This window comes from Lutjanus erythropterus, chromosome 12 (assembly GCF_056507025.1).
Source record: "Lutjanus erythropterus isolate fLutEry1 chromosome 12, fLutEry1.hap2, whole genome shotgun sequence".
NCBI classification, from domain to species: Eukaryota; Metazoa; Chordata; class Actinopteri; order Lutjaniformes; family Lutjanidae; genus Lutjanus; species Lutjanus erythropterus.
This window is the reverse complement of record NC_139328.1, coordinates 5,798,604-5,826,118: the sequence shown is the minus strand read 5'-3', so window position 1 is coordinate 5,826,118 and position 27,515 is coordinate 5,798,604. Positions and strand designations below refer to the sequence as shown.

The 27,515-nt window shown below is 39.8% G+C and overlaps 1 protein-coding gene across 1 annotated transcript in view; it reads right to left on the bottom strand.

Moving 5' to 3' along the window:
- Window positions 1-26,549, bottom strand: part of pik3r2 (phosphoinositide-3-kinase, regulatory subunit 2 (beta)) — a 35,986-nt gene extending 9,437 nt beyond the window's left edge. The window contains exons 1-3 of the mRNA XM_084731880.1: window positions 25,556-26,549; window positions 15,226-16,121; window positions 1,798-1,890 (exon numbers count right to left, since the gene is read on the bottom strand). Coding sequence (XP_084588006.1) covers window positions 1,798-1,890; window positions 15,226-15,544 — 412 coding nt within the window. The 5' untranslated portion in view covers window positions 15,545-16,121; window positions 25,556-26,549. The remainder of the gene's footprint in view (window positions 1-1,797; window positions 1,891-15,225; window positions 16,122-25,555) is intronic.
- Window positions 26,550-27,515: the final 966 nt, after the last annotated feature.

Sequence of the window (27,515 nt, the reverse complement as noted above, 5' to 3'; positions counted from 1 at the left end):
GAAACAGCACAGAAAACTGAAACTCTAAACTGAAAACTGGATCATGAAATTCTTTTAAGATTGTTCAAGCTGTAGGTGAACCAGCCTGCCAATTCAGTGATAAGAGAAACTCAAGGAAAACATTTTTTTTAGTTTGCGGTCAAGAAGAAACCTTTCAGCATATTAACACAGCAGTTTAAACCTTGTTAGAAAGACCAATGGTTTCAATGAGAGAGAGATAAAGATTTCACACACATCCTGTCAAATTATCCCTGAACATTTTAACTTTGAATGACTTCATTTCTCTTTTGGGTCTCAGGCTTAACAAAAACATTTAGGACCACAGGGTCTAGACAGCTTGCATCTAGGAGGCGATTCCTTGAGACGAGCCAGTCTCTCAGATAGTTGTGAAAACCACACCATGCAGTCAGAGTGTGTGTGTGCATCCAACACGGGGAAGTAATTCAATATTACAGCTGCAACATATTATTTACATTCAGAGACAGACCTTCTGTCGCCCTACCAGCACATATCAGTATTGTCATCTTTTCCGATGTCCAGCATTGAGGTCAGTAGATTCACACCTGAAATGTGTCAAACTTTTCTTCTTTTGCCATCAGCACGGATTGTTTATTATTACCTAGATTCACTTTATAATTACACATTACACATGCTGGGCCTTATTCCATACTACAAACTTAATCCAAGCAGGTTTTAAGTTTGTAGTTTGTTCAAACTGGACAAATGAGAAATTGAGTATACTCTGATTCACTCTATTGTCCCACAATGCAATGCACAACTGACTTGGAGAATCTACTAACAATTGCAAGAGACTGAAATAAATTGGTGGTGAGACAGCTACAGAAATATCTTGGAAATCAAGAAAGTTAATATTATATCTTTAGAAATGTATTTTGGTTTCCCTTGGAGAAGTTTAATTTTTGTCTTTCTAAAGTAAACACATGTATTGCATGATTTTTTTGTATAAAATGGTATAATATATTGATTTATACTAACTGCAAGAACAGTATGCAAATGCCTGTGTCTGCACATGTGTAGTGCAGGAAATATTAGTCACTTAATGTATTACACTGAAAATTAATCAGCAACTAATAAGATAATGGACTATCATTTCAGTAATTCTTCAAGCAAAATTGCCAAAGTTCACTAGTTCCTTCTCTTCCATTGTTTGATATTTGATGACTGCTTCTAGGGATGTAACGAACCAAAAACACAAGGTGCAATAATAACACGATTAAAAGATTTGACATTTATCATAATATTTAAAAACAATAATCTGCAGATTAACTGATCATGAAAATGATTATTGCAGCCCTATGTGTGTGTGAGTGAGTGAGAGAGAGAGAGAGAGAGAGAAAGACAGACAGACTGTCAGAAAGAAAATACAAAAGGAAGAGAGAGAAAAAAAGAGGAAAAACTGTGAATGGAGTCCCACTGAGAGCTATTTGTTAATAACATAGTGTGAATCAAACCCACTGTGCAGGACTCTCAGTGCAGCCAATGGGAACCGTTCTGACTTAAACCACATTAAGCTTCGATGTAGAAGATCTATATCAAGTCACTAACCAACTGAGGAGGTGCTGTGAGTGTGCATGAACGTCTGTGTGTGTGTGTGCGTGCACTCCATCTGTGTGACTGGATCCACATGTCTATACGTCTGCACTTGTGCAAACGCTGGCATGAGAGCAAGAGGCAGATGGCGGGAGGGAGACAGTCGCACGTAGACGGGGAAAGCAGAAAGCCGGGGAGGCGAGACAGACAACAGACGAATGTGCTGGCCGGCTGACACGGATATACCTCTTTTCTCTATGGCTTGGATCAGGCTGACGAGGGCTGGGGGAGCCGTCTCCGGCGGTGTGAACTGCTCGCTCAGGTCCGGCACAGAAACAGCTGAAACAACAACACAAATCACTGTTACACTTCTGGCACAAAGCCTCTGAAAAGGCCATGGGGGGGCTGCAGCACTGACAAGGGCACAGTTAACTAGGAGCAGTTGGAGATATAGAGCGTGTATAATGTTGTGAGTGTATGTTAAATCCACGAGGAACACAATAAAATATGATAAGGTGGATTTTAGTATCCATTTCGCAAGAAGCACACCTGTTAGTCTTCTGCGTTGCATTGGTTTGGAAAGCATTTTACAATAAAACACAGAGAAAACTTGAAGCTTGTGACCAGAGTCTAGAAGTAATGGAGTACAAATACTTTGTTACTGTAGGTAAGTAGAATTTTTTTTTTTCATACACAAGACAAATAACAAGATAAAATGTAAAAACTGTAACAGACAGAGAGGAAGACCTGACTGCAGAGAAAACGTGAGGTTCAGTTAGCTCTGCACGGAAACTGCCAATAGAAATGTCCTTCAGAGGGCTACTTTTACTTTTACACTTTGAGTACATTTCAGAGTCTGTACTTTTTCATTTTTTCTTGAGTAAAGAAGTTGAATCGGTGCTTCTACTTTCACCAGACTCGTTTTTACACAAGTATCTGTACTTCTACTTGAGTACAGAATAAGTATACTTGCCACCTCTGCTTAGGATTCATGTCACTGGGGTAGACTGGAAGTCTAGCTGATGAGATATATGATAATAAAACCTGAACAATTTAGTAAACGTACAAAAGAATGAAAAGAGGCTTTATTCAGAGGAGTGAAAATAAAAAAGGCTCAGAAAAAAAGAAAAACAGACTGCTGATGGCGAGCAAAAACTTTATCTACTTTACAACTCCCCATAGACTAAATCAAACATCTTTTCAGTCCGAGAGAAAGGGAAAAGGAGAAAGCAAGAGGGGAAAAAAAGAGAGATCCCATTTCCCTCCCTCCCTCCCCTCTCCTCCCTCTCTTTTTTCCCTTTTCTTTTCTCCCCTCTCGCTTTCTCTCCTCCCCTCCACTCCGTCCTGCTCGGTGTTTCGCCTTAGCTCTTTGCGTGAGTGGAGCACAATAAAGGATTTAATCAAAACTCCTGAACAAGCAAAAGCCCTGTGGCAGTGTGCCAGGCCCGGCCCGGACAGGCAGGCAGGCAGGCAAGCAGCGCCTCCTATTCGGCCCCAGAGCAGGGCTGTGAGCTGGGGGTTGAGAGGGTGGGGGTGGAGGGTGAGGGGTAGGGGGTGAGGGGTAACGGTGGGAGCAGGGAGGGCCTGGCCTGGCCGGGGCTTGGCAGTAGGCTCCTGTTCCTGGCACGGCTCGGCTAAACCGCTGCTGATTATTAATTTGGGGAGTTCAGACAAGAAACGCCGCGTCAGCACATTCCGTTCCCCTCTCTCTCTCTCTCTCTGGTTCTTGTTCTCAGTTTCTCTGGATGTCTCTTGCCCTCACTCCCTCTCTCTCTGTCCTTTGCTCTCTTGCATTCTTGCTCTTGCTGGACTTTCTCTCCTGCTCCTTCTCTTTTCTTTTCTCCCTGTTGGTCTCTTTTTCTAAAGTTTTAATTCGATCTTTCTCCTTTTTTTCCTTTCTCTTTTTCTCTCTCTCTTTCTGTCTCCATGCCTGCCAGTTAAACATGGAAACTTTGTCTGGCAGTGTCTCCAGCTCTCTAGCGAGCACACAGACAGACCTCTGCCTCTTCTTTATCCCTGTTGGCCATTTTGGCTGGCAGGCCCCTCCCTCCCCTCTCCTCTCAGTCTCTCTCTACACTGTGCAGGACAGTTTTTACATACATGTTAGCACAAAATTATAAAATATGTCATTGCCTTCCAAAACAACTCATGCAAACAATTCCTGATCAGCCTCCCATATCGGCAGGACAGCAGTGTATTATTACAAAACCGTTACACAACTGTTACAAAAAGATTTGTAGGTATAAAACCTCCTTAGTGGCAGATTGTGCTCCTGCTTAAAATAAAGTTAATGTTGGTAGAAACAGGATGCAAAATCTCTTGTGTCTCCTCCTCGACTAGAAACAGCATCGCATCAACACAACGCGAGTGAGCTGTGTTGGTGGGGGCAGGAGAAGATATAATGCAATCCAAGAAGTACGGTGTGAGTAATGAATCCATTAGGTTTTAAAGTTTCTCAAACACCAAAACACTGAAAAATGATTTGTAACACAATAAGGCAGGATTTAACATAATTTTATCCTCCATCTAATACTGTATACATCAGAATCTATAATAAACCATTTATGTTAACGATCTGTGCATTGACCTGTGATTTCGCATTGTGTTGCAAAATTGGAGCAACATTAAACTTTTTTTGCTGGTCCACCTTGTATTTTTTGCTGTATCCTTCTGTGTGTATCTCATTGAAATGAAAGAGGAGGCTATGTTTTATTAGGCCGTGCTAATGTTGATCTGAACGAACCAACTACCTCTGGGGCTGAAGAATAAAGTCCATGTGGACATGTCAAAATGCCCAGCTTTACGGCTGAAATGAAGATGTTTACAGCCTAGTATAGAAAAGAGTAATTATACGAGGACATGCCTACTCTGAGTAACAGGTGGGTACCATAACATGTGGCTAGCTGCTGGATGGCTGCTTCATTTGGCCCACCTCAGCTCCTAAAGTTTGACTCAATTTGACTCGGCATGTCAGCCCAGCACGGCAGAGATATGCATTTACATTACAATTTATCAGCAGTAACTTATTACAACCCCTATGCAGCTCAAAGCGAACATGATACAGTAAAATAAAGCAGATACCTGAAAGTGCAAACAGTGACACAGGAGATAAACTTAACATCAAACCACAAAGATTCGGTAAGAAGCTACAAAAGTATGGAGAGCTGAACAAACAGAGACTTTGATGTAACAGGTTTTGCGGCATTATAGCAATGTCTCGCAGCATCAATCTTTGCTCCTGACAAACAAGAGTCATAATTTTTGTTACTGCTAGAGGACTGTGTAAGGTCAAAGTAAACATAGGTCATTTTAGGCATTTAAAAAATCCACCCATGCTGTCATATTTCTTCTAAAGTTTCCACACACTGTGAAAAAATTATTTGGGCCAGTTTCTCCTTTGTTACTATTATATATTGCTTAATTCCATGCCTTCATTTAAGGCGTGTCAGAATAAGTAAACAGTGTCTTAGTAAGACTGGATTGTCATAAATACAGATGCAGCAAAATGCAAATGTTATTGCTTTAGAAAGCAGAATGTACTCATTATTCAGTACAAGAGAGCAAAAGCCAATACCCATGGAACTCATATACTGTTGTGTTTAGGCAGGTCACAGGCAATAAAACAGGGAAATCAAATGAAACAGCAAAATAAGTACAAATATAGGCTATAAAACCACAAAATGAATGTAGTCTAATAGTCTGGGAGGGGAGTAGGAAGGAAAAATGGATTGCCATATTTTCCCCAAGAGGAAGGAACTTTCTCACTCCTACATGCAAACAAATATAAACACTTTATTTCTCTGTAGATTTCTCTTCACTCCACACGAAAAAAGAAAAAAAAAACTTTCGTGCAAAGAAGGAGTCTTTTTTTTCATTTTTCCTCCGAAAGCAGCTGCAGCCCTGGAGTCCTGTCAGTGTTTTGGAAAGGTATGGAAAAAGAGAGAAAGGCAGAGTGAGAGATAAAGTAACAGCAACTCGTTAGTCAATTAAAACCACTTCCTTGGCAGACTACACTGTAGGAGACAGGCATATGACTTGACATGCCCTGAGACATAGCCAATGGGAGAGATAAAGAGAAAAAAGCATGACAGAGAGTGTAGTTTGGCGCTCTCGCACTCACACAAGTAAGTCCTGGTGCATTTGAGGCCTCAGAAGTCTAGTTTCTCCATGTGTTCATTGTAAGACTGTTTTACAGACAAGATCTCATGACTGTGTTTGCAGTTTTTCTTCAGAGAAGCTTTGATAAAGTCAAGCAAATCATGATCAAAATGAGTCATCACTAACATCATGTGTGTTGGTGAAAAAACCCTCCCCAGATAAAGTCATGTGTGGTGTCTGTAATCTACACACGAAGGTGGAACGGTGAAGGTCGGACGAATGTTGCAGATCCTGTCTTTGTGTGTTTGATTTGACTCGCTCACTCAGTCCAAGGCAAGCAGCAGACGAGCAGGCAAAAGTGGCCTGGATGAAGCAAAGCTATGTGAAGCAAAATATTTGCTCTGTATCTTCTGCATCAGTATGCTTATGTAATACGCAGCCGGCTCTGCTGCATTCTCCCTCTCAGAGCTCAGTGTAGGAAACTGAAGTGCAGAAATACAGCACGACTTCATTCACAGGATTTCACTGCTCGAATTAAACCTCTGGAATTTCCTCACTTTAAATCCAGTCCTCCAACACTTTGGATTTGTGATGAATAATGTGTTACTGAACACCACTGAAATTATGAATGGGTATGAAGCACTGGAAAAACAATTTATCATTTGGTATGTGGTTATATTGCTTTATTTGACAATTGGAGATAAATATCAAGCATAAACAGCCACAACTACTATTAACCATTGAAGAAATAATAATAATTTTATTGCACAATAACCAAAGAGATCATGATAAAGGTAACTTTTGAAAAATATGATGAATATGTTAAGAATATGTATAAAAATCTGTGAATTTCCACATATCTAAGACAGCCTAATTCAATCATTTTGTGATAGGAATAGTTGACATATCAATTTATGCTTCACAAACAAGAAAACCTTCAAGAATCTTAACCAAAGGACCACTAATAGGTGTGTCCAGTGCTTTCAAACACCCCTCAGAGTCTTTATCAGCAGGTTAGTGAATCCTGCGTTAAGATCAGGATTGTCAAATTTTCAATGGTCATGACAGAACTGGTGTACTTGAAGGCCCACAGATGTAAAATTCCAAGTGTTGCCTGCTTTAGTTTACCAAAATCATTGGATGCTGGATCCTTAACACTCTCCTCTGGGTAACGTAAATATGTTCACTTCCACTGTCACCTTATTCTCTTTTTTTTAATCTGCATTATTTCACGAGGTTTCACTGGCCTCCAAATGCACAAATTGTACATGAAATTGACACATACCAGAATTTTAAACTTCGATAAAACACAAATGATGCTTGATATCTTGTTCAAGACCACAGCAAAAATAAAAAAATATCCCAGGCATATCAAGTAGGATTTTTTTTTCTCCTTTCTAAAGAAAATTAACCATCTGCACACAGTCCTGGTACAGAAAGTCCCTGAACACTGTCTGGTTTTGCTGCGAGCCAAATTTCAGGCAGAACAATACAGACTGAACTGAACTTGGGTTTTAAATTAGCACTTAGATTTTTTTTAGAGCTTTGGTTTATTTGATACTATAATTAACAGATATTGTGTTGAAAAAGCCTAAGTATTGATACTTCTGACAACCTTACCACGCCAGTTACACCGAGCATGTGTTTCTTACGTGTAGTGGTGACAAGGCCAGTTGGTGTCTGGCTCACGGAGGGTGTGTAGCAGTGTGTATGCTGCTGGTCAGGTTTCACTGCTACATGTCCTCACTGCATCGCAACCATGTGGACAGGCAATGCATCATGACCACGAAACCATCCATTCCTCTGTCACAACATGCCTCAAAGCTTGCACGTGTACAAGTGAGCCCCGGCGACCATGTCAGACACATGTGATCGCTACTGGATCTCGGTGTTACTGGCCTACGGGTGCGACTGAGAGGAAATATTAATGCAGATATGTGCTGCAAAACCTGTAGTAACAGGCTGATTGAGATGTGTTTCATGCAGCATCACTGTTAATGGTTAAATGGAGCAAATACCACACGATTCCATGTAGTAAGACGCATTTTAACAAGCTGAGTATTAAAATGTGACTATTTGAATGTGCAAATAAATGTTACCACTTTATGCAAAAAATTTACCCTGTAAAACCAGGCTCATGTTATCATGGAGACAAAGGTTTTCTTTTAGTTAATTGTAAATTATATTCCTGCACAGTCAGTTGACTACAGGGTGTTAAAGTGGATTGATCTGACGTTTCGATGGCCCATGTATAAAGTTGTGAGGTAATTTCTTGCCCTCTCATTTTGCTTGCTTTTTCACTTGTAGTCACAAATCAATAAACTCATTACAACATCTGTGTTACCAGTGGGACATTTTAAAAGAAAATATGTTTGTCTATGACACTCAATATTGTTAGCATTTGGGCACTTACTTTGATCTTTAACATTAGATCTTGAGGTCTTGCTCTTACTTTGAACAAAAATAATACTTAGAGGTTTGGTTCATGATTAAGTTTGGCAACAACTGTAGCTGACGTCCACACTTATAAAGTAATGCTAACATTAAGTAAGCGCCAGTTATAATGTCAGCTCCTACCTTGATTTAGTTAGCCTGTTTGGACAAATTCGCACCAACTAATACCTTCATGGTAATATATTGAACAACAGAATACAGATTTTTACGACTGTGTCGATGGCAGGGCTCCGTTTAATTTCCTTTTCAGAGGAATTCAGTCTGTACAACGACATCCAGTTGTCAAGCAAGCTCATGTCACCTACAGCGTTACATCTGAAATCTGAAACGTCCTGCTCTGTGCTGCGACTCAGCCGCTGCTGCTGTCTGCAGCAGACACTTTCAGGTTCTAACTGTATTGTCAGTTGCCAGCTATGTATTGATAGCATGCTCAGATGGTGGGGGAAGCGGGCAAGCAATGTTATCCGTGTTTCCCCAAACACAGTGTAACTAACTACTTCAAGGTATTTCAACTGTCCAGCAGAGTCCAGTGTGTAAGTCTGTTGGTGTTGATGGTGTTTCCCTCTTCTATTTATTTACAGTGAACACGGTAATTGTGTAGTAAAAGTGTTTTTTTCTACAGTGCCATCTACTCCTACATGTCTTTCCACGTACCTGAATGTAAAATTGTTGTTAACAGTTGTGTTAATGTTATGAGGCTAACACACTGCGTTGCATTTGTTGGCATATCTGTAAATATTTTATCTACAACTTTGTGCACGGTGGCATATAATTATTTACAACTAACAAGGAGTGTAGACTCTCTACTGTCTAATGATAACAAGGCTCAGTGTGCTTCAGACTAAGTGCTTGTTCAATTGTTGAACACCGTCTGAAACTCCCTCCCCCACCCTGCCAATTTTTTAAAAAATTCCAAAACCAGCAATCCAACATTCAGACTCACTTCACGCAGCAAATTCTTTAATTACCTTTAGCATTTGTCACTCTTCTTATGTTCAAACTATGTTTCACTCCTGACTACGGTAAGAAACTGTACAAAATGTACTTCACTCTGTTTCTGATTTGCTAAAGCCGTTAATCTTTGAGTAAGACAACTTCATGCCTAAATGAGTTCTCATTTACTACTCTGGAAATGCTCCAGAGAGTAACATTTTCTGTAACTCTGCAAACTGTAACATGCTAACTTTACAAAACTTCAGGAGAATAATGCAACAGTCAGAAGAGAAACCAAATACAGCTGGTTCCTATATTTGCAGTTGGACAGGGTGGCCTTGGCTTAAAATGTAGCCTGCGTCTCCCTCCCTTTCCAGCCTCTCCATATCTTTCCCCATTCACTTTCTCTACTGTCTCAGCCCCTCTGCCACCCCCTCCATGCGTTCTTTGAAAGTGTTTTCCTGGTAAGGCGCAGGGAGTGGAGAGTGAGTGGAGGCCTCTCCTTTCTGAGAACTGGCCCCACTAACATGGTTTATAGCTGCCCAGAGACAGTATCAGACGTGTATGTGAATCAGGGAGAGAGGCTGCAAAAAAAAGTAGGGAGAGAGGGGGAGACAGGGAGGGGAGGGAGGGAGAGAGTTAGCACGAGGGGAGGAGTTTGCAAAAATGCCAAGCCATGGTTCACTTCAGCAGGCAGTTAAAGTGAGGCCAGGGAGAGGAGAGAGAGAAAGGAGGGAAAGAGAAAAAAAAAACTCTCTCTGGGTTTGGAGAATTATTTCTGCTGCAAGTTGAGAAACGTTCTGCCTCCGTATCCAGGGAATGAAACTGATTTTTAGTCCCAATTTTTCTTAATTTTTTTTTCTAAAGTGTAGTTGCCTCTATCACACATATACGTGCACCACAAAGCTGCATGAGTGTTAGTTTACTAGCCAACATTCAATCCAACAAACTATTACTACTATGGAAACAATGCTGCCATATTGCAAGCATATCCTGTTTCATGACTGAAACACAAGAAAAAAAAACCAAAAACTAACTAACTTTTATAGACTGCATTTCATTTTCAATGCACACCTCAATTTTCTGCATCACTAGAAGAGAGTTGCTTCTGTTGCCGTCCATCTTGTACAAACAGTCACACTAATATGACGTCAACAGCCAGAATCCTCCTCTTACTAAATCGCTTTTGAAAGAAGAAAAGCTGAGCCATTTGCATCTTCTGGCCGACTAGAAATCTGCGTTTTGCATTTTGCCTGCTCCTGCTGAGAAACGTGGGTACATTTAGGTAGTTGTTGTCAACATTCTGCAGTAACCTGATTTCTCAAATGCAAATGAGAGACCTGGTTTCCTTAATCTGGGAAAGGGATTAAGAAAAGCCCTGTTAACAGTAAGATTCTCGCTAAAGAAACCTGATTTTTTTTTTGGCAATGTGTGAATTTTTTTAATGAGAGTTTTGCATGTGTGTATTTGCATTACAGACATTTGAGCGGCTGAAAGTGTTGCTGCTGCAGCAGTGTGGAGTGAAGAAGGGAAATATTAATTGTAACTGTATTCAAAATGATTAAATCCAAATGTCTGACACTGAAATAAATACGTCTAAATAAGTAATTTTGCACACAGAACAGTAAGAAAAGCTGTTTAATTAGAGAGCAGGTCCTCACAGTGCACTTGTCAGTCAAAATGTTCTTACAAGGAGCAAACAACACAAAATAAATAAAAACTTGGACTGTTGCAGAAAAGTTTTGTCACAAACCAGACGTTACCTATACTTTCATGTTTTGTTCAGTGAGATAATCTTCAAAAATGAACCACTTTTATGATTTTTGATGCAGTCACCAGATGTGAAAATTTAATATCGGTCTATAAACGAACTACACCGTGGTCACATGACTTCAACATCACCCTCACTAAGCGTTTGGTGGTGATGGCATTTAATGTCCCCGACAAACTCTGTGGTGTCACCTAGCCACTTGTTAGCGTCCATAATTTTTAGACAAGCTTCAAAATTCACAAGTGTGGTATTTTCTGACATATTTTATGTTGAAGAACAAGAAAATCTCTTAGGCTTGTGTTGATCACAGCAGTGGTGCTGGTTTTGCAAAGACAGACTCTGACTATGATTTAGATATAACAGACAGTCAGACTTCAGACAGATATCTAAATTCTTCTGTTGCACAAAGCAGTTTAGTTCTTGACTATCGTAAGTAGGACTACAGTACAATGAATTCTGGGTAACTTCTGATCTTTTTCTGATTGACTCCAACCACTCAGCTCTTTTACCCCAGCAGGGGTAAAATATCTGTGTATAGTAAATGAAAATGACTGATGATATCCTTGTTGCTGTATATTTGTAGTGGATTATCGTTGTTTCTAAAAACTTTCCCTTCACACTGTTGTTTCCATTTCAACATTAGCAAACCACAAACAGTGAGCCATGTTTTCCTGTTTTTTGTTGTTGGGTGCTACTGATCAGTTGATGGCACTGATTGTTACCATGGTAACAGGGGTCTTTTTTTTGTCTTACTGTTGGTCTTTATTTTTGTAAAATGGTCTAACTTGCAACAGGCTAATCTATGAGCAAGCATTAAGACTAGTCTAACACTACAGATGAGTCTAGAATATCTTTGAATATCTTTCAGGAGTGTTAATATAATAACTCATTTCTGTGTTTTAGGACATTTCTAAAGTGCAATAGTTGGGGTGTCACAGTTTGAACTGGATCTAAATGAGCTTTCAGTTTCAATAATCAATATCAAAAGCACGATCATCTATTCTGCCAGTATTTTTCCTACATGCCGACATGGTGGCAGGTACTATCCAGCCAATCTTCTTGCTGATGGTCTTGTTTGCTGATGCAGGTCATACAGAGGCATCATTATTAGAATAAGATGGTTTCATAACCAGATAAAAACTCCTTGTAGTGTGTTTAACTGCTCCATGTAGCACACACTCTTATGTGACTGTAGCAACCTGCTGGCACCAGGAGAGACTCACTTCCAACAACAAACTGTCTACAACACATATTAGGGTTCATGTTACCCACAAGGCCATCTTCCCTAAGGGGGGGGGGGGTTGCAGGTGAAAACTTGATAGTCCAACACAGCATAGCCGTCGGTACTGAAAAAATCAAAAAATCATGATCCTAAAACCAAAAGTCAAATCGAATCGTGGATTTGGAGAATCGTGACACTCCTACTCTATATTCTTTCTTATGTATAAACTTATTACTGCAGGAATAAGTTTTCACTTGGACTTTGAACTTTCTGAAAAAAAAAAAAACTTTTAAGAGAGGCAGTAGTTTAGCTAAATCAATTCGAGAGAAAGTGCTTGCAGTCAGTTTGAGTGTTAAAGGATGGATGTTGGGATTAAACCTGTAACTTGGTCAGGCTTCCTAACCACCAGGCCGTGGTGCTGCTGCCCCTCGATGCCAAATGTTACAATCCCTGCGAATAGTAAATGGGCCACACTAACAATAGCTCTATTCACACAACGTCCAGGGCCTCTGTGCCTTCAGGGAAATGAAGATGATATTTGTAAAATTTGGGCTTGACCATTTCTAATCTACAATGCACTTCTGGTGCTGAGCCAAGGTATCCTTCCTTCAGCCACTGCCGTGCCCCCAGCTCACCCCTCCCCCTCTCTCAGGGTTTCACTTGGTTCTTCTGCCCCTGTCGCTCCATATCACAGACACAAACGCCTGCTGCCCAACTGGTTTGTCTCACTGTCTGTCAAACTGCGAGGATACTGTTGTCCTCCTCACCTGCTGCACTCTGCAGGAGAAAGTTCAGTCCTGTGCTTATTCACTAATGCATCCCCTCCACTCTCAAGTTTTCATTATGTTATTGGCATGGATAAATCTCATTTGATAAGAATTCTAGATACGTTTGTGCTACAGCTATGATATTCCCTGTTTCTTTGGGACTTTTCAGAAAAAAAAAATCTGAGAAATTAATTCAAACTAATGAATTTGAATGAGGCCCAGCATACTTTGCTGTGCACGATGAAAAGCCAATTGGCTCAACCAGAGGTAATTCAGAGTTCACAGCCTACGTGCTCAGAGTGGTACTTATCCCATCTGTCATAAAAAAACACAGGGGAATAACAGAGAATACAGCTTTTGACAGAGGAGGAATGCGTGGTTTCATGTGCAGAATGACATAAAAACTTTTATTTATCTATTTTGGCCCTGTGCACCTTTTTCTCTGGCATCTCATACAAGGAAGCAATAAATTAACCAACTGAGGCCAAAAGCAAGGGAATGCAAATGAGGAGAAAATGATGGAAATCTTGGGAGTGTGGAGAAACTTTGGTAACAAATCAAAGTTTTTACTTAAAATTGAGCTCGCAAAGGTCGACCAATCCGTGCCAAGTGTATGTTTGAGTTGGACGCTGCCGCAGCTGAAAGCAGGCTCTTACCATTATGAATAAATATCATGCGTGCCTATTTTCCCAAAGTCATGGGAGTGAAGAGAGGTGTGAAAGAACAGAGCCCTTATCTCAGAGTAAAAAATGTGATATTGCATTCCCTGAAATGTTAAATAACTCTCAATTTGCACAAGACACAAACACGTCTATTAAAACATTAGTCTTTCTCATAACGTTAGTGAACAAGTTTAACATTTGAGTGCCAAAGAATGCTCTCAAAATATCCAATATCTCTCACTTGGTCATAGCACAGTTAAAAAAAAGAACTTGTAGCCCCTCCTGGCTGTGTGCTCCTTTACCCATGGTTGAGTAGGGTCAATAACAAGTCACAGCGGAGGAGAGGCAAGCATTTTTGTGCAGATAAGCCCACATCCAGTTTGGACACCGAAGACACATGTTAATGTTATATGTAAAGAGGACCACACAGACGGAGAGAATCAATGCCAGACCTGTACAGGAGAGTCCAGTAAGTAGATGGATTAGCCCTTTATCATTCAGCAGAGAGTTTGGTTAGCTGTGCTTCCAAGGAGGTAAAGGCTTATGACGTGTTTTAAGTATAGATTAAAGGGTCAGCTTGAGGTCACGGCCAAATGTGAGAGCCCTATCAAAACTTTTAAAGTGGCTGACCAGCAGTTACACCAACTGACTGTGAGAAGGTGGTTTTCAGATTTGTGTATTTTGGTCCTTCAGCATTTGTCGATCGAACTTTCTCTACATACTGCAATTATTTTGATTGCAAAAAAGAAAAAGAATCACACCTCCACACAAGAATAAAGACACACTACCAACAGTCTGAGACCCTAAAAGATCTATATTCATAAAAGCGCCAAAATTTATACCCGATAAATTAGCCTGGATTAACTGTTATTAAACTCCTTTCCACTTGGAACCTTGGGCTTAAAATAAAACTAAACATGTTGGTATGTGTTATATAATACACACAACTTTGCAATTATAATTTTGAACTGAATTTTTAACTTGTTTAATGTTTATTATGTGTTTTAAATGTGCATTATGTGTTTAATTCTTGAGCCTTATCAAAAGAGAATAAAGTTTTCCTATTCTGTTCTATTTGATTCTAAAATGCAGAAACTGCACACAGAAAAAGGAATTCTCAAGTGAGTTTCTTTTAGGGCTGCACAGTTATTAACTGAAATATTATCGAAATCACAATACGGCCAAGTGCATTAACCAAATCATAGAAGCTGCAATTTGTGACAAAACAGCATTATAATGAAGTACTGTAGTGCTGCAGAGATGCTCTGGCCTGCAGATCTTGTTCTCCAGATGTGAGAAAACATGTTTCTTTAATACAGACCACAAAAAACATCACATTATCACGATTTTAATTGTTTTTTCAGTGAAAATGAAAATTGTAATGGAAAAATAATCATTACCATCCTTTTTTAGTCACATTGTGCAGCCCTAGTTTCTTTGAAAAACTGACAATTAAGACTCGAGAAAAGTTTAACCTATTTGGATGTTATTTTTAAGTACCAGCTTTGTAATAAAAGACACCACACTGTAATAACAAAATGCTTGGTCGTTTGTTTACATACAGAGAAATAAACTAACTTCTGTGCTGGTCTTTCAAATAAATTTACCTCCTACTTTATGCATCATATTGCAACACAGGGTCACCTTCAAATTTTCAATGACGTCATGCTGGAGCGAATCTGTACTCTCTGCAATATATTATGAAAATGGCAGTTACCGTGCAGCTTCATCATATGACAGAGCAAAATATACATGAAAGGCTCTTACCCTGAGACGACTCTGGTCTTGGAGCAGCAGGGAGGGGTCGCTGGGACCTGGGTTGACTTGACGGGAGTACCATTTTGACAGGGCCCACATACTGGACATACGTCCCCGGAAAGTCGCCCCTCTGTTTGGTGCGCTCGTTGTACCCGAGGAGCCAGCCAAGGCGCTCGGGCTGCTCCGCATAACCCTCCTGGTAGTTTTCCATGGACATCAGAGAGGCCTTGCTGACTGTCAGAAGATCTCCAGGCTGCAGATCCAAGTCCTCTTCCTGGTCCTTGGTAAATGCGTAGAGCGCGAGGTACTGAAAACCTTCTGCCGCCATTTTGTTAGGGAGGCAAAAATCAAAATGGCCACCGAAGAGAGGATTAGATGGTGCAGCCTGAGTCCCACAGCAACAACAGGGTTTGGCTGTGCAGAAATCCTCCTCAGAAACCAAAAAGGCTGTCGAGTCACTAAACTCTGGTGTTGGTGTTGGTACGGTGGCTCAGGGGGTCGGGGGGATGAGGGGAGGAGGAGGAGGAGTCACCCGAAGCTTAGAAGCATTTTCAAAAGTCGATAAGGTGGTGTTCTGCTGCTGCTGTTATGTCTGCGGTTGCAGCGGTTTCAGACCTGACCGGTGTTGGTGGCCTGGTGCACTTTCCTCAGCTTGATACCCCGGTTGAGCCAGATGATGGAGCAGAGGGAGAGCGTTGGCAACATGCTCTTTCAAGCAGCGAAAACCTGCTGGCTGGGTGCTACTGGAGCAGTCTGGTAAAAGATTTTGCCAGTCGAGGGCCCGGCGTCGTTGGCTCCCCACGGTCAAATGAAGTGGTCTGATTGGAGGACAAGAGTGGGAAGGTCTTTAATCCTCTTCGGTTCTCTCAGGCTCCCACATGTTCTGGACAGGGATTATGACCGACCTGCATGACATGAAAACCAAAAAAAATGAAATAAAGGTGAAAAGAGGACAAAAATATTTGAAATTAGTAGCAAAAATGACAAAAATGAAGACTACGATGAAAAATAAGAATTAACCGTCGATAAATGGTGTTTTATTCGATAAACAGCCATAAGTAAAGCGGCACATTCATATCTATGTGAAACAAAGCTTAAAGCGGTGCATGAAAATGGCGAACTGCGGCAGCTTCATGCATTTGTGCAGTCTTCGGTTAGGACAGAGAGATCGGATGATGCTGCTGCGTCATGACCAACAGCAGACTGGGTCCCTGGACAGGAGCCTCCATTCGCTCCACTCTACATTCACACACTCACAGCCTTAACTGACGCATCACACTTTCCACAGGAACAAGAAGTTTCTCTGTGAAATAAACATCCCTCCAACTTAACACAACATGTGCGATTAGCAGGATACGAAAGAAAATAATGCAAAATGGCGAAGAAAATGTTTTCGCAGAATGAGCATGCAAGAGGAAACTAAGACCTGCATCACGGCTGTAGGGCAACCAGAATGTTCTGAAACATGCAGAACCCTTTGCAACAGTTCCCTCTCGTAGGAGAGAAAAAAGGCAGCTCTGTGTTGCCTCAGAAATATTTTCGGCTTCATTCTGTCAAAATAGTTAAATCATACTGTACCAAGTCTATTCCAGATGAGAATACCAAATTGACAGTTAACTGAGCAACCGAAACCTGGCACAATATCATGAAACACCACTTAAAAACCAAATGTTTCTCTGCATGATGTCACACTCCTTCTAGTCAACTGTATCATAGCATCTATACACAGCAAAAAGGTCATTCACGGACTCATAACGAATATTGTCTGATAGAGACGATTGCAAGGCCCAATAAAATGCCAAGCACAACAGGGCAATTATTACCGTATAACAGAAATATAGCAGTTTCAAAAGGCTGGGTTTTTATCAGTATAAAAGGTTCAAGTAAACCAAATTAGTCAAATCCATCAGACATTCAATTTGAAAAATCCTAATTTCTGGAAACACTAGATTATAATATAGACAGCAAAACGTGGAAAAATTGTGCATGTTTTTTGGCCATTTGAGATTTGAGCGGGGCAATAAAAATAAAAATGCCACAAAGTTCAAATTCAAAATGGCAACTAGGACTGAGAGATGAGACCGAGAGCGAGGAAGAGAGACAGAGATTAGGGTTTCCAGATTAAGTACGACATCTGTGGTCTGTGGACCAACCAAGGACAATGGTCCTGTTAACCTCTCTGGACGGGATGAAAGGATGTCAGTGAGGAGATGAAGCAGGTAGAGACGGAGGGTGAAAGGGACGGGAAGCTGGATGGAAGTTTTGGTCTTGTATGCCAGGACTGAGGAGCTATTTGGGGCGATTTCCCAAAACGTCCAAATCCAAATAACCATAGGCCTGGTTTGCGAGGCCTGATGTTGTGCAATCATTTCATAAACGTTTGTGAATGGACAAATGTTTTGAGTGATGCATTGCAGACGCTTCAATAAAACTAGGTGAGAGCATAAGAAAACAAACCTTAATGCATCTTTGAATGCCAAAGTGCATGCTTTCGAACCTTAGTCTAGATTATCCCCTCTCCCCCCCACGACATTCGGAAAGCGAACGTACATTCCCTGCAAACCTTCGTGAGTAGGAATACCATCATTTTAAAAAAGCTTTAAGAGTTATCGTGATAACAGGATGCAGCAGAGTGCAACACTCACCCCACTTTTGGTTCAGAGAGAAGCCGGACAGGCTCAGCCAGACTCTCGGTCCAACATCCTTCGAGTCGAGAAGCAAGAGGTGCCAGGCTAGACACGTGGCACTGGCATACCCAACCACAGCCCGCAATCCTCACACCACCATAACCCCCCCCCAACCCTAAACCCCCCTCCCTCCCTCCTCTCTCCACCTGCTCTTCACCCCCCCCTCCAAACACACACAGAGTCTTGCCTCCAACTGACACCCCCCCCCCCCCCAAATCTTCAGCCAGCGAAAAAGTCCAGTCGTTCCTCCAGTTGCCATGTTTTATTTGTTTATAGTCAGAGCGCTGCTGCAGAAAAGAGGCGAAAACAAGACGAAGACCAAGTGAAAGAAAAAGCAGTGCAGTGCGGGGAGCGCTCTCGCTCAGTAATCCTTTTTTATTATTTAGTTCCAGAGCAGAAAAAGTCGTGCGAGGTGAGAGAAGAGTCATCTCTGTTACAGTCCTTGTCTGATAGTGTTGTAGTAGCTCACAGTTCAGGGCAGCAGCAGCAGCTGGCAAGCTCAGCAGCGTCACTGGATCCATCCTTTTTTAAAGACTTTTTATTCAGTCAGAGCAGACAGCGACAGAAAGCAGTGAAAAAAAAAAAACAGAGTGAGACTGAGAGACGGAGCACTTTGCTATCAGCAGAGTCCAAACGGCTGAGGGAGACCACAGGAAAATAATTAATGAATAGGCACCAAGTAACTCACTGTTGCTAGAGAGAGGGAAAGCTAATCCTGCGCTCTGATTGGCTGCTGCTCTGGCCATGTGCTCACCAGTCACCAGAGAAGCCGGGCAAATCAAGGAAATGTTCTAATATTAGAAAATGTATCTAGGCAGTGATCAAACATCCGACCCAAACAACTCCACCTTTTCCCCACACACACTTGACTTTTTTCATCTCTGCAACCTTCATGATTGCTCATCATCTTTGATGAAGTGATGATTTAAAGCAAATGAAACTGCCACAGGATAATGATGAAAAACACAACATGGAAACACTGAGGAAAGGCTGCATGTGATTGGAGAGAATTCCATGAGTCATGTTGAAGTCGTGCAATGAGATGAGAGGAGATGATTTTTGTTTATCTGACTTAACAGGATGATAAATGTGACGGTTATATGCACAAATAGAAGGAAAAATACATCCTGGCCTTTATAAAACAGGAACACCGGGAGAAACTATGACAAAATTCACTTAAAAAGTGCTAAAATACTTGTTAAGTAATGCAATATTTACTAAATAAGTGCTTTATAGCATAACACAGTCACAATAAGTCATTACATCTGATTTTGTATTTGTTATTATCTCACAGACATGTTGTTTAACTGTGGGGGGGAAGCGAGACCTAGATTGAACTCAAAATGGCATCTAGATTTTCCTCCGCTGTCTGCAGACATCAAATGACTCTTGATGTGTTTAGTCAGCCAGTGGAGCTCTGACCTGTTCATTATACACCAGTATGCATAATGTAAAATGGCAAATAAGCTATTCAGAGCATCACTAACGCAGTCGAGTGATACATGAGCTACTGACATCGCTAAAAGACCAACACACAGTTTTATGTGTTAAATAATTTGTTCATTTTATTCTAATGTTAATGCACTTGCTGTAATTCACAAGATATGATTTGATGTTTCATTGTGTTTCTACTGTTGGTCTTTTAATGTCTATAAGAAACTGAAGGGGTAGTTAGTTTTTCATTCATACATAAAAAAAGATCAGCACTAATCAAAGGCTGAAACTGCTTCACTGCTGGGAAGAATAATAATCAGCAACTATTTTTATGATTGATTCAATGTTTTAGTTGAATTTCAAGCGAAAAAGCCAAACATTTGATGGTTCCAGCTTCTCCAGTGTGAGGATTTTTGTGCTTTTCTCTGTTTCATGTCATTGTAAAATAAACATCTTTGGGTTTTGGACCTTTTGTTGGAAAAAACAAAACATTTTTTTCTATTTTCTGACGGTGTATAGACCAAACAACTGATTTAGAGAATAACTGGTACATAAATCAATTTTGAAATGGTTGCAGCCCTACACTGTTTGTATTACGTTATAACTACTGATATGACAATAGGCTGTATCATGTTATGGAAAATGTTCTAGAAAATCAGTTGAGGAAGACTGCTGATTGTTTAGTTTACAGGATGTCAAAAAATTGTGGAAAATAGAAAATCTCCCAGAGCCCAAAGTAACTTTAGTCTTTAAATTGCTTCTTTTGTCCAACCAACAGTCCATTAATCGATTATCAAAATATAGTTGGCAAAAAAAAAAAATCTTTTAATCGACAAATAGATTTATTGCTGAAGCTGTACTTTTTACAGTGTAGAAAAAGAAGTTGCCAGTGCTCTCTGTTGGAAACACTGTTGTTAAACTTTTGAGGTAAACTAGGTTACCTCAATATATCTGCAACAAGTTAATATCACATTGCCCCGGCCAATTTATTGTCAAACTCTATTAGATATTAAATTACCTACACTAAACACATCTGAATATTTTGATGTAATTAATCTCTTCTGACAATCTCTCATCCAGCTATCAGCTACCAATGCAGATGAACAAGTTTCTCTGCAGACCTGAGGGTGTTGAACAGCGTCTTCTCTTTTCAACCTACAATATCATCAATCTTCACTTTTTTTTAAACATCTATGTAGGTCAGGGTAACATTAGGACAGCTTATAATTTTTTGCCAAATCTTCGAAAGTTTGACGGGAAACATGCATTCTTAAATCCAACCTAAATATCAGCAGCTGTAGAGTTGTACGTGACTATTTCTCAGAAAGAGCTGCCGAGTTCATGAGTTTAAAAATGTAGCCTCAGCTTGTGCGCTTTTTTATGAGAGGCTATATTTGATAAAATGTCTCAGAAACAGTTGATGGGTTTCATGCATAAAAAACAAGAAAAGTTCTCTGTTGTCCTTAAATGACTTTGCCTGAGTTACACAAATGCATTGTACAAAAGTCAGACGTTTACATGCAGTTAATGTTATGAAGTTTGCATATGTGTTGGCCCTTTACGGCCCTGCTGGTGAGGAGCTGACTACAGAGCCACCACGCATGCAGCCTGGCCTCAGGCCATCTGTCCACATGGAACTGAAAAATCTACTGCGCCACAGGCAGAGAGGACAAGCCAACAACACAGGAGCTTGTGAGGACTTATTTTTCAGCCTAAAAATGGGGGCTTAGGCGTTTTATGATTTGGGTTATATGTTCACCTGAACTCTATCTGTCCTTAATGAAGCTGAAAAGCTCACTTCGCTAAATAGAAACATCTGCTACGAAGATTATGTAGCACTGAGACGGCACTGTTCTGGAAAGTCAAGTACACCACAAGGCTCCACAGTTAAAGAGGACTCGCTGCATTTATCACAAGATATAAGATGTTGGCAATTCAGTGATTTGGCTGGTTTAAAATTCTACAGCCACGCTGTTAAAACATTATGACTGCAACAAAGAAAGAAAATCTGATAAACCTGCAAAGTCTGCACCAGCTGAACACAACACAAACCTTGTTGCTGCATAGTTAGCTTGTAATATGTGGTTAGTAAGTCTAATACTTTGCTTCTTTCACTCAGATGACTGCATTTCTCTTATCTTTATAAAACAAATACACTTTTACCCCAAACAAGTCACATACTGGGTCTCTGGAGGTTTCAATAAGTTAAATTTAAGACCTTTTAAGACCATTATAAATGTAATTTAAGACCGATTTCACATCCATACTGGCAAAAAAGTACAAGCATAGTTTGGATTAGTGGTTATTTGGACAATATAACTTTGTAGTTGTACGTGATCACTACAATTTTTCCCCAAAACAGACTTAAGTTAATGCAACTTTATAAAAGTAATGTTAACTTCATAATTCATTAAAATTAAGACCTATCGAAACCATATTTATGATGGCCTAAAATTTGGATAAATGGATTTTAGACTTTTTTTTAAAGACCTGCAGACATCCTGCACATACAACTGCCCCCCCCCCCCCCCCCCCCCCCCCATAACTAACATGATTTTGCCTATAGATGAATATACGCAGGTAACATACAGTGGCCTCCATTGTAACACGCAGCAAAGACCAAGCTAATCAAATGCTAATCCCACTGTGACAGAGATTAATAAGGAACTGGTTTTACATGGTTGGTTATTAAGTATTTAAAATTAAGTGGCACCTACATCAAATGAATTTAATGTGTCAATTAATTTGTCTGGCATTCAGTCTATCACTTGACGTTCTGATGCTATAAAAATAAGTTATGATCTGATTATTATTCTGGGATAACATGAACAACATGGTTTCTGCAGGTTTCAACAAATTAAATTAACTTTTAAAGACCATTATGAATGTAATTTAAGACCTATTTCACGTCCACATTTGCAAAAAAATATGTGCACAGTTTGCATTAATGGTTATTGGTTCAATGTTGGTTTTGTTTTATAGTTGTCAGAGTGTAATCAATGGCCTACAATATTTTTCCCAGAAACACATTCGAGTTAAATCCGATCTTATAAAAGTACCGTTAACATCATAAATCAGTTTTTAAGACATGTCAAACTTGTATTTAAGACATTTTAAGGCCTAAACTTCAGATGATTACTTTTTAGACTCCTTAAGGACCTGCAGAAACCTTGAACAAGCAGTCAGTGACATGTTCCCAACTCCTGTCAGTGTTTGACATCAACAGGTCACATCCAGGACAGAGGTTTCCAAAGCTGGATTACAAGTGACCAACAAGATTGGTACTCGGGCTCATTTATCTCCCCGAAAAGTTCAGGAAATAGTACTTTTGTTAACTATCACTATGTTTTATTTTTCTTGGATGTGAATCCCAGCTCAGAGTCTCCAGCATTTCCAGTGTGTCTAAAAACTGTCCTTAAAGACGTATTCTGTTGCTATTTTGATCAAACAACACCATTTCAGTATAACTGGGTCCCCCAGCTGAAGGACATATCACAAAAATAACCACAGCTGTAATGTGTCTGCTGGTGGAACTTGAAGTTTGCTGTATTCAGCCCCTCTGAGAATTGACACTTGGCATTTGGAGAAGGCTCCACTTGTTTTGGGAAGATTTTTGGGGAAAAAAACCCTGGGAGTCATTCGGAGCATTTTAAGACATTTAGAAGAAGAATGAAGTCTTTGCCACAAGTCATGCTTCACACTGATGAAGCAGTGTAACATAGGATTGACATTTAGTTGCATAATGCTGGATTCAGTAATTACAAGAGAATGGTGGGGGGGGGGGGGGGGGCTCTTCACACAGTTGAGTGGCTTGTCTTATTATGCAAGTGGCACAATTTCCATTAACTCCTAGATGCATGCCAAATCCTCAAATCAAGGATGTAACACACACACACACACACACACACACACACACACACATAACTTCAGGCCTTTAGCTACATGAGGCCTCCACACCACATGGCCTCAGTCAATGTAAAGATACCACTATGGTATAATTAATATACAACTAATGTTGTACACACTGCACACCCTGCAAAGTTTGGCTTACTTTCTGTGCTTTAGTCTTGTTGTTTAACTTTTTCAACATTTGTAATATGGTTGGTCGATGTCTACCAAGTTGGCATATGACAATTTCAATAGTGTACTTTCCTTAATGCTTTTTATATCTATGTAGGTTGGATATTAATTAGCCCACAAACTGAGTAGTACTTTATGCATTTATTCCTCGAGTAAATCAGATGCAAACTGCTATCATTATAAACCCATCCTTCATTTCTGTGCTCTCTGGCTGACACTCCTTAAAAAAATATTCATCATTTCTACGGCACTTTTACATCACAATGTTATTTATAATGGTAGAGGGGTCAGTGGAAGATAATTGTCAGGCATCGATGGACAGCAGCATCATCCATCTGCCCAACCATAATTATTTGCATGTGAAACATTTGAATTTCGGCTTTAAATTTTGCATAAATTGACAACTTAGCTAGTCTGAGTGTCCTCCTTGGCATATTCCCAGGACATACCAATAATTAACAAAAACAAGAGATTCAATCAACTCTAAAACAAGGTTAGAAAATAAATGTCAACTAACAACTTATGTCATGACTTATGTCAACAAACTTACATATTTTACATGCCAACTGTCAAAGCGAGAGCACCAAGCAACATGCTGCAAGACTAATGTATCAATAGTATCGATACAAACTCTTTATTTGGGTATCAGTAATAGGAGTCAAGTGAATTGATACCAAAAAAATCAGTCCATCCTGTTGGGCACTTTGGATTGCAATATTTTAATCTCTGCAAATGTGATTGTTTGCATAATGATAATTTCTTTATTAACCATTAAAAACTGTCTTGTGTTCAAGTAATTAACACATTTTAGTTCAAACAAAAGCCTCATCATGTTTGGCAAATTATGAGTACAATAGTAGTAAATTGTGAAATATTTAGCTGCTTTACATGATAGCACATTTGCTGCTTTTAACAATAAAAAAAGTAGATATTGGTGTTTTGTGTTACACTGTATTGTGATGTCGTGACACATGCAAAGATTTGTGGCAGTGGTTCATTTTTTAACTCCTGACTGAGATATGTGTGTCTATCTTCACTGTTCTGTTTGCATAAAAAGTCAACTTTATAACTCAGATTTTATGCCAGTTTTCTTTCGATTAGAATAAAAAATAGCTATACATCACCTTGCTTGCAGTATTACAATACATCATAATAGACTGAATCATAACCCCTGTATTATGATACGTATTGTATCGTCAGTATGCTGCTCTTACCCTGGTATTACTTGGTATCATATCCACTTTTGTGGTGTTTCCCACCCCCAATTTAAACCAGTCACACTCAGAGCTAGAAATCAATGAAGAAGTAGAAGTGCTGGACAGAGAGAGAGACACACAGAGGAGGGGTGGTCTCCTCACAGTTAAGTGGTCTTATTTTGCAAGTGGAACAGCTTCCATTAACTCCAAAAGATGCATGCTAAATCATTAAATCAAGGCTGTAACACACACATACATACATCATGTCAGGCCTTCAGCTATGTGAGGCCTCCACACTGCATGGCCTCAGTCAATGTAAAGGCACTATTATAGTGTAACATACACCACCAGTGTTGTACACACGGACTGCACTGCGAAGTCCGGCTTATTTGTTGCACAACAACTTTCTTCTAAGTTTTAGCGTTTTAGCATTTAAGCTAGCTTTTAAAAAGACAACTCTAAACTCGGAGCTTTAACGGTTAAATTCTGCATAAACTGACAACTCAAAGAGCCACAGGCTAGTTTAAAAGTCCACCGCAGCGTATTCTCGGGGCAAATAAAGACTAAACTCAAAAACAATAAAATAATTTAACCCCAAAGCAACTTTATAAGATATATATTAACGTTAAACAAACTTAACGGACTCGGCATTTGAACGTTACACGTCAACTGCCGAAGCGCGAGCACCGAACATGCTGCAGGGATAAACGTTAGTAACGTAAATGTGTTCTGCGCAAAAAAATAAAAAAATAAAAATAAATAAATTAAACAAACCCGTTCAGTAATCTTGTGTTAAAACTTTAAAAACTAGGACAGGAGTGAAGAGCATTAAGTTGCGTGCGCTGAGCACACTTGCAGCGCTGTCCTCCACCATTTTCCAGTACAGTGGCTGCTGCCTTGCTGTAGGCTACTGGAAATGTGCAATAACTTGGAAAAACTCACCCGCGGATATTTCTTGACTCTTCTCACTTTTTTTTCGGCTGCGGCGCTTTAAACACGTCAAAGTGGCAGACGGAGTCCGTGCGGTGTCGTATCTGCGGATGATATCTTCTCGAGGTGCGTTAAAAACTTCTTAGCAAACCCTGTGTTCACTTATCGCTTCGCCTTCTTTCTCTCGCTCTTTCTTTCTTTTCCCGTTCATGACTCCCTGCTCCCCCTACACAGCCATTTTCCAGCTCAGCACGGCGCAGGGAAGGAGAGTGCGTGGGAACTAATATGAAGAGCGCGGAAAGTGCCGAAGCCGAGCGGAAAGCGCCGAACGATTAGTGAGGGGTCACCGAATGGCCTCGGCCCCATAATGGAAATTTGAACCTGACAATCTTAAGCTGTACGGCTGCTTTTTTCCAAACCTTATACTTTAAGCTCTCTTTTATTGCAAATACTGCGGTTCATATGAAAAAGGAAAAGTGCTCGACCACATGTTAAATCCGTGTCTGATCCCATGTTGGGTTACATAGGGACATCTTCTCATATTGAGCTCAAGTATCCCAAACTTTTTTTTTTTTTTTTTTTTTTTTAAGATTAAACATTTCTCCAGCTCTTCTTCAGCTCTATGGCTGGTTTAGATTTAACACATGGAAAGAGAATGAGGGACAATAGGGCCGGGCAATACCAAAAAAATTACTTTTGATCCAAAACCAAGTACATCAAAACTGATATCAATGTGTTAATTGTTAAAAGCAGCTACTTCCACTAATTATTTAATTATATTCTTATTTAAACAAAATACAGTGTTTAATGGTAAATAAAGAAATATTCATTATGTGAATGATCTTTTCACACAACAGCAGCAGGAGATATAAATATTACAGCACTAAGACAAATGTTTATGTGATTTAGCATGTGATGGATCCATTTCTTAGTATTGATCCAACTGATTCAAGTATAGAAACTCAAATCAAGTATTTGTATCAGTAGTATTGATACTTTAAAGATCTGTCTGCCCACCTCTAATTTATATTTAATGTGGGGAAAACAGAATAAGAGACAACCTGGACTTGGATCTGTGTACATGAGTCAAAATATTATCATATCTAGTGTGTTATTACTAAAGAGTAATCAGTGTGTATTTATATGTTAATCAGTGTAGAGTGCTATAAATGACCACCACGCTGAAGAAAGATAATGATTGTTTATGGTGACATAAACTTGCAGTGGTGGAAGAAGTATTCAGATCTTTTACTTAAGTAAAAGTAGTAATACAAGTCCTGCAAAGTCTTATTTCAGTTTAAAGTACACAATATTACCATGATAATACAAGGTGCAGAGCAGCCAACATCAGAATCATTAGTAAGTAACTCAGTAATTATAATTAGTGATTCATGAATTAGTTCATGTCTTTTATGTTGCAGTTGATAAAGGTGGAGTTAATTTCAGATACTTTATAAACTGCTGATTGGATTATGATGTAATGATACATCATGTTTTATTAGTTGATTTATATTTTGTATTCTTAGTCTTTGTGCATATTGGCTAACTGGAAAGGCTCTGCTACACTAAATGGAATGGGACCTTAATTAGAATCATTGGTAACGTTAGTGTTTTCCTTATTATTTCATATCAATATGGCTGCTGTGACAAGGGTCTATTGTTGGAATCAGGGACAGATGAGAAGTGCACACATGTTGTAGTCCTGGACTTTGTAGTCCATTTGCAATTTGTTTATTTCAAGCACTGTTAAGACAATAAAAAAAACAGACAATGTCACACCGGTCTGCATCAGATACCCACATGGTAGGAATTTCACAAAGGCCAGTTTGTCATTTGGGGACACAGGGAGCAACAACTTTAACACACAAACACACACAAGTGTGGAAAATATGGAGGATGACAGTTGAGCACCCGTGTGAAGATTATCTCACACACAAACACACACAGACGGACACACACACACACACAGGCA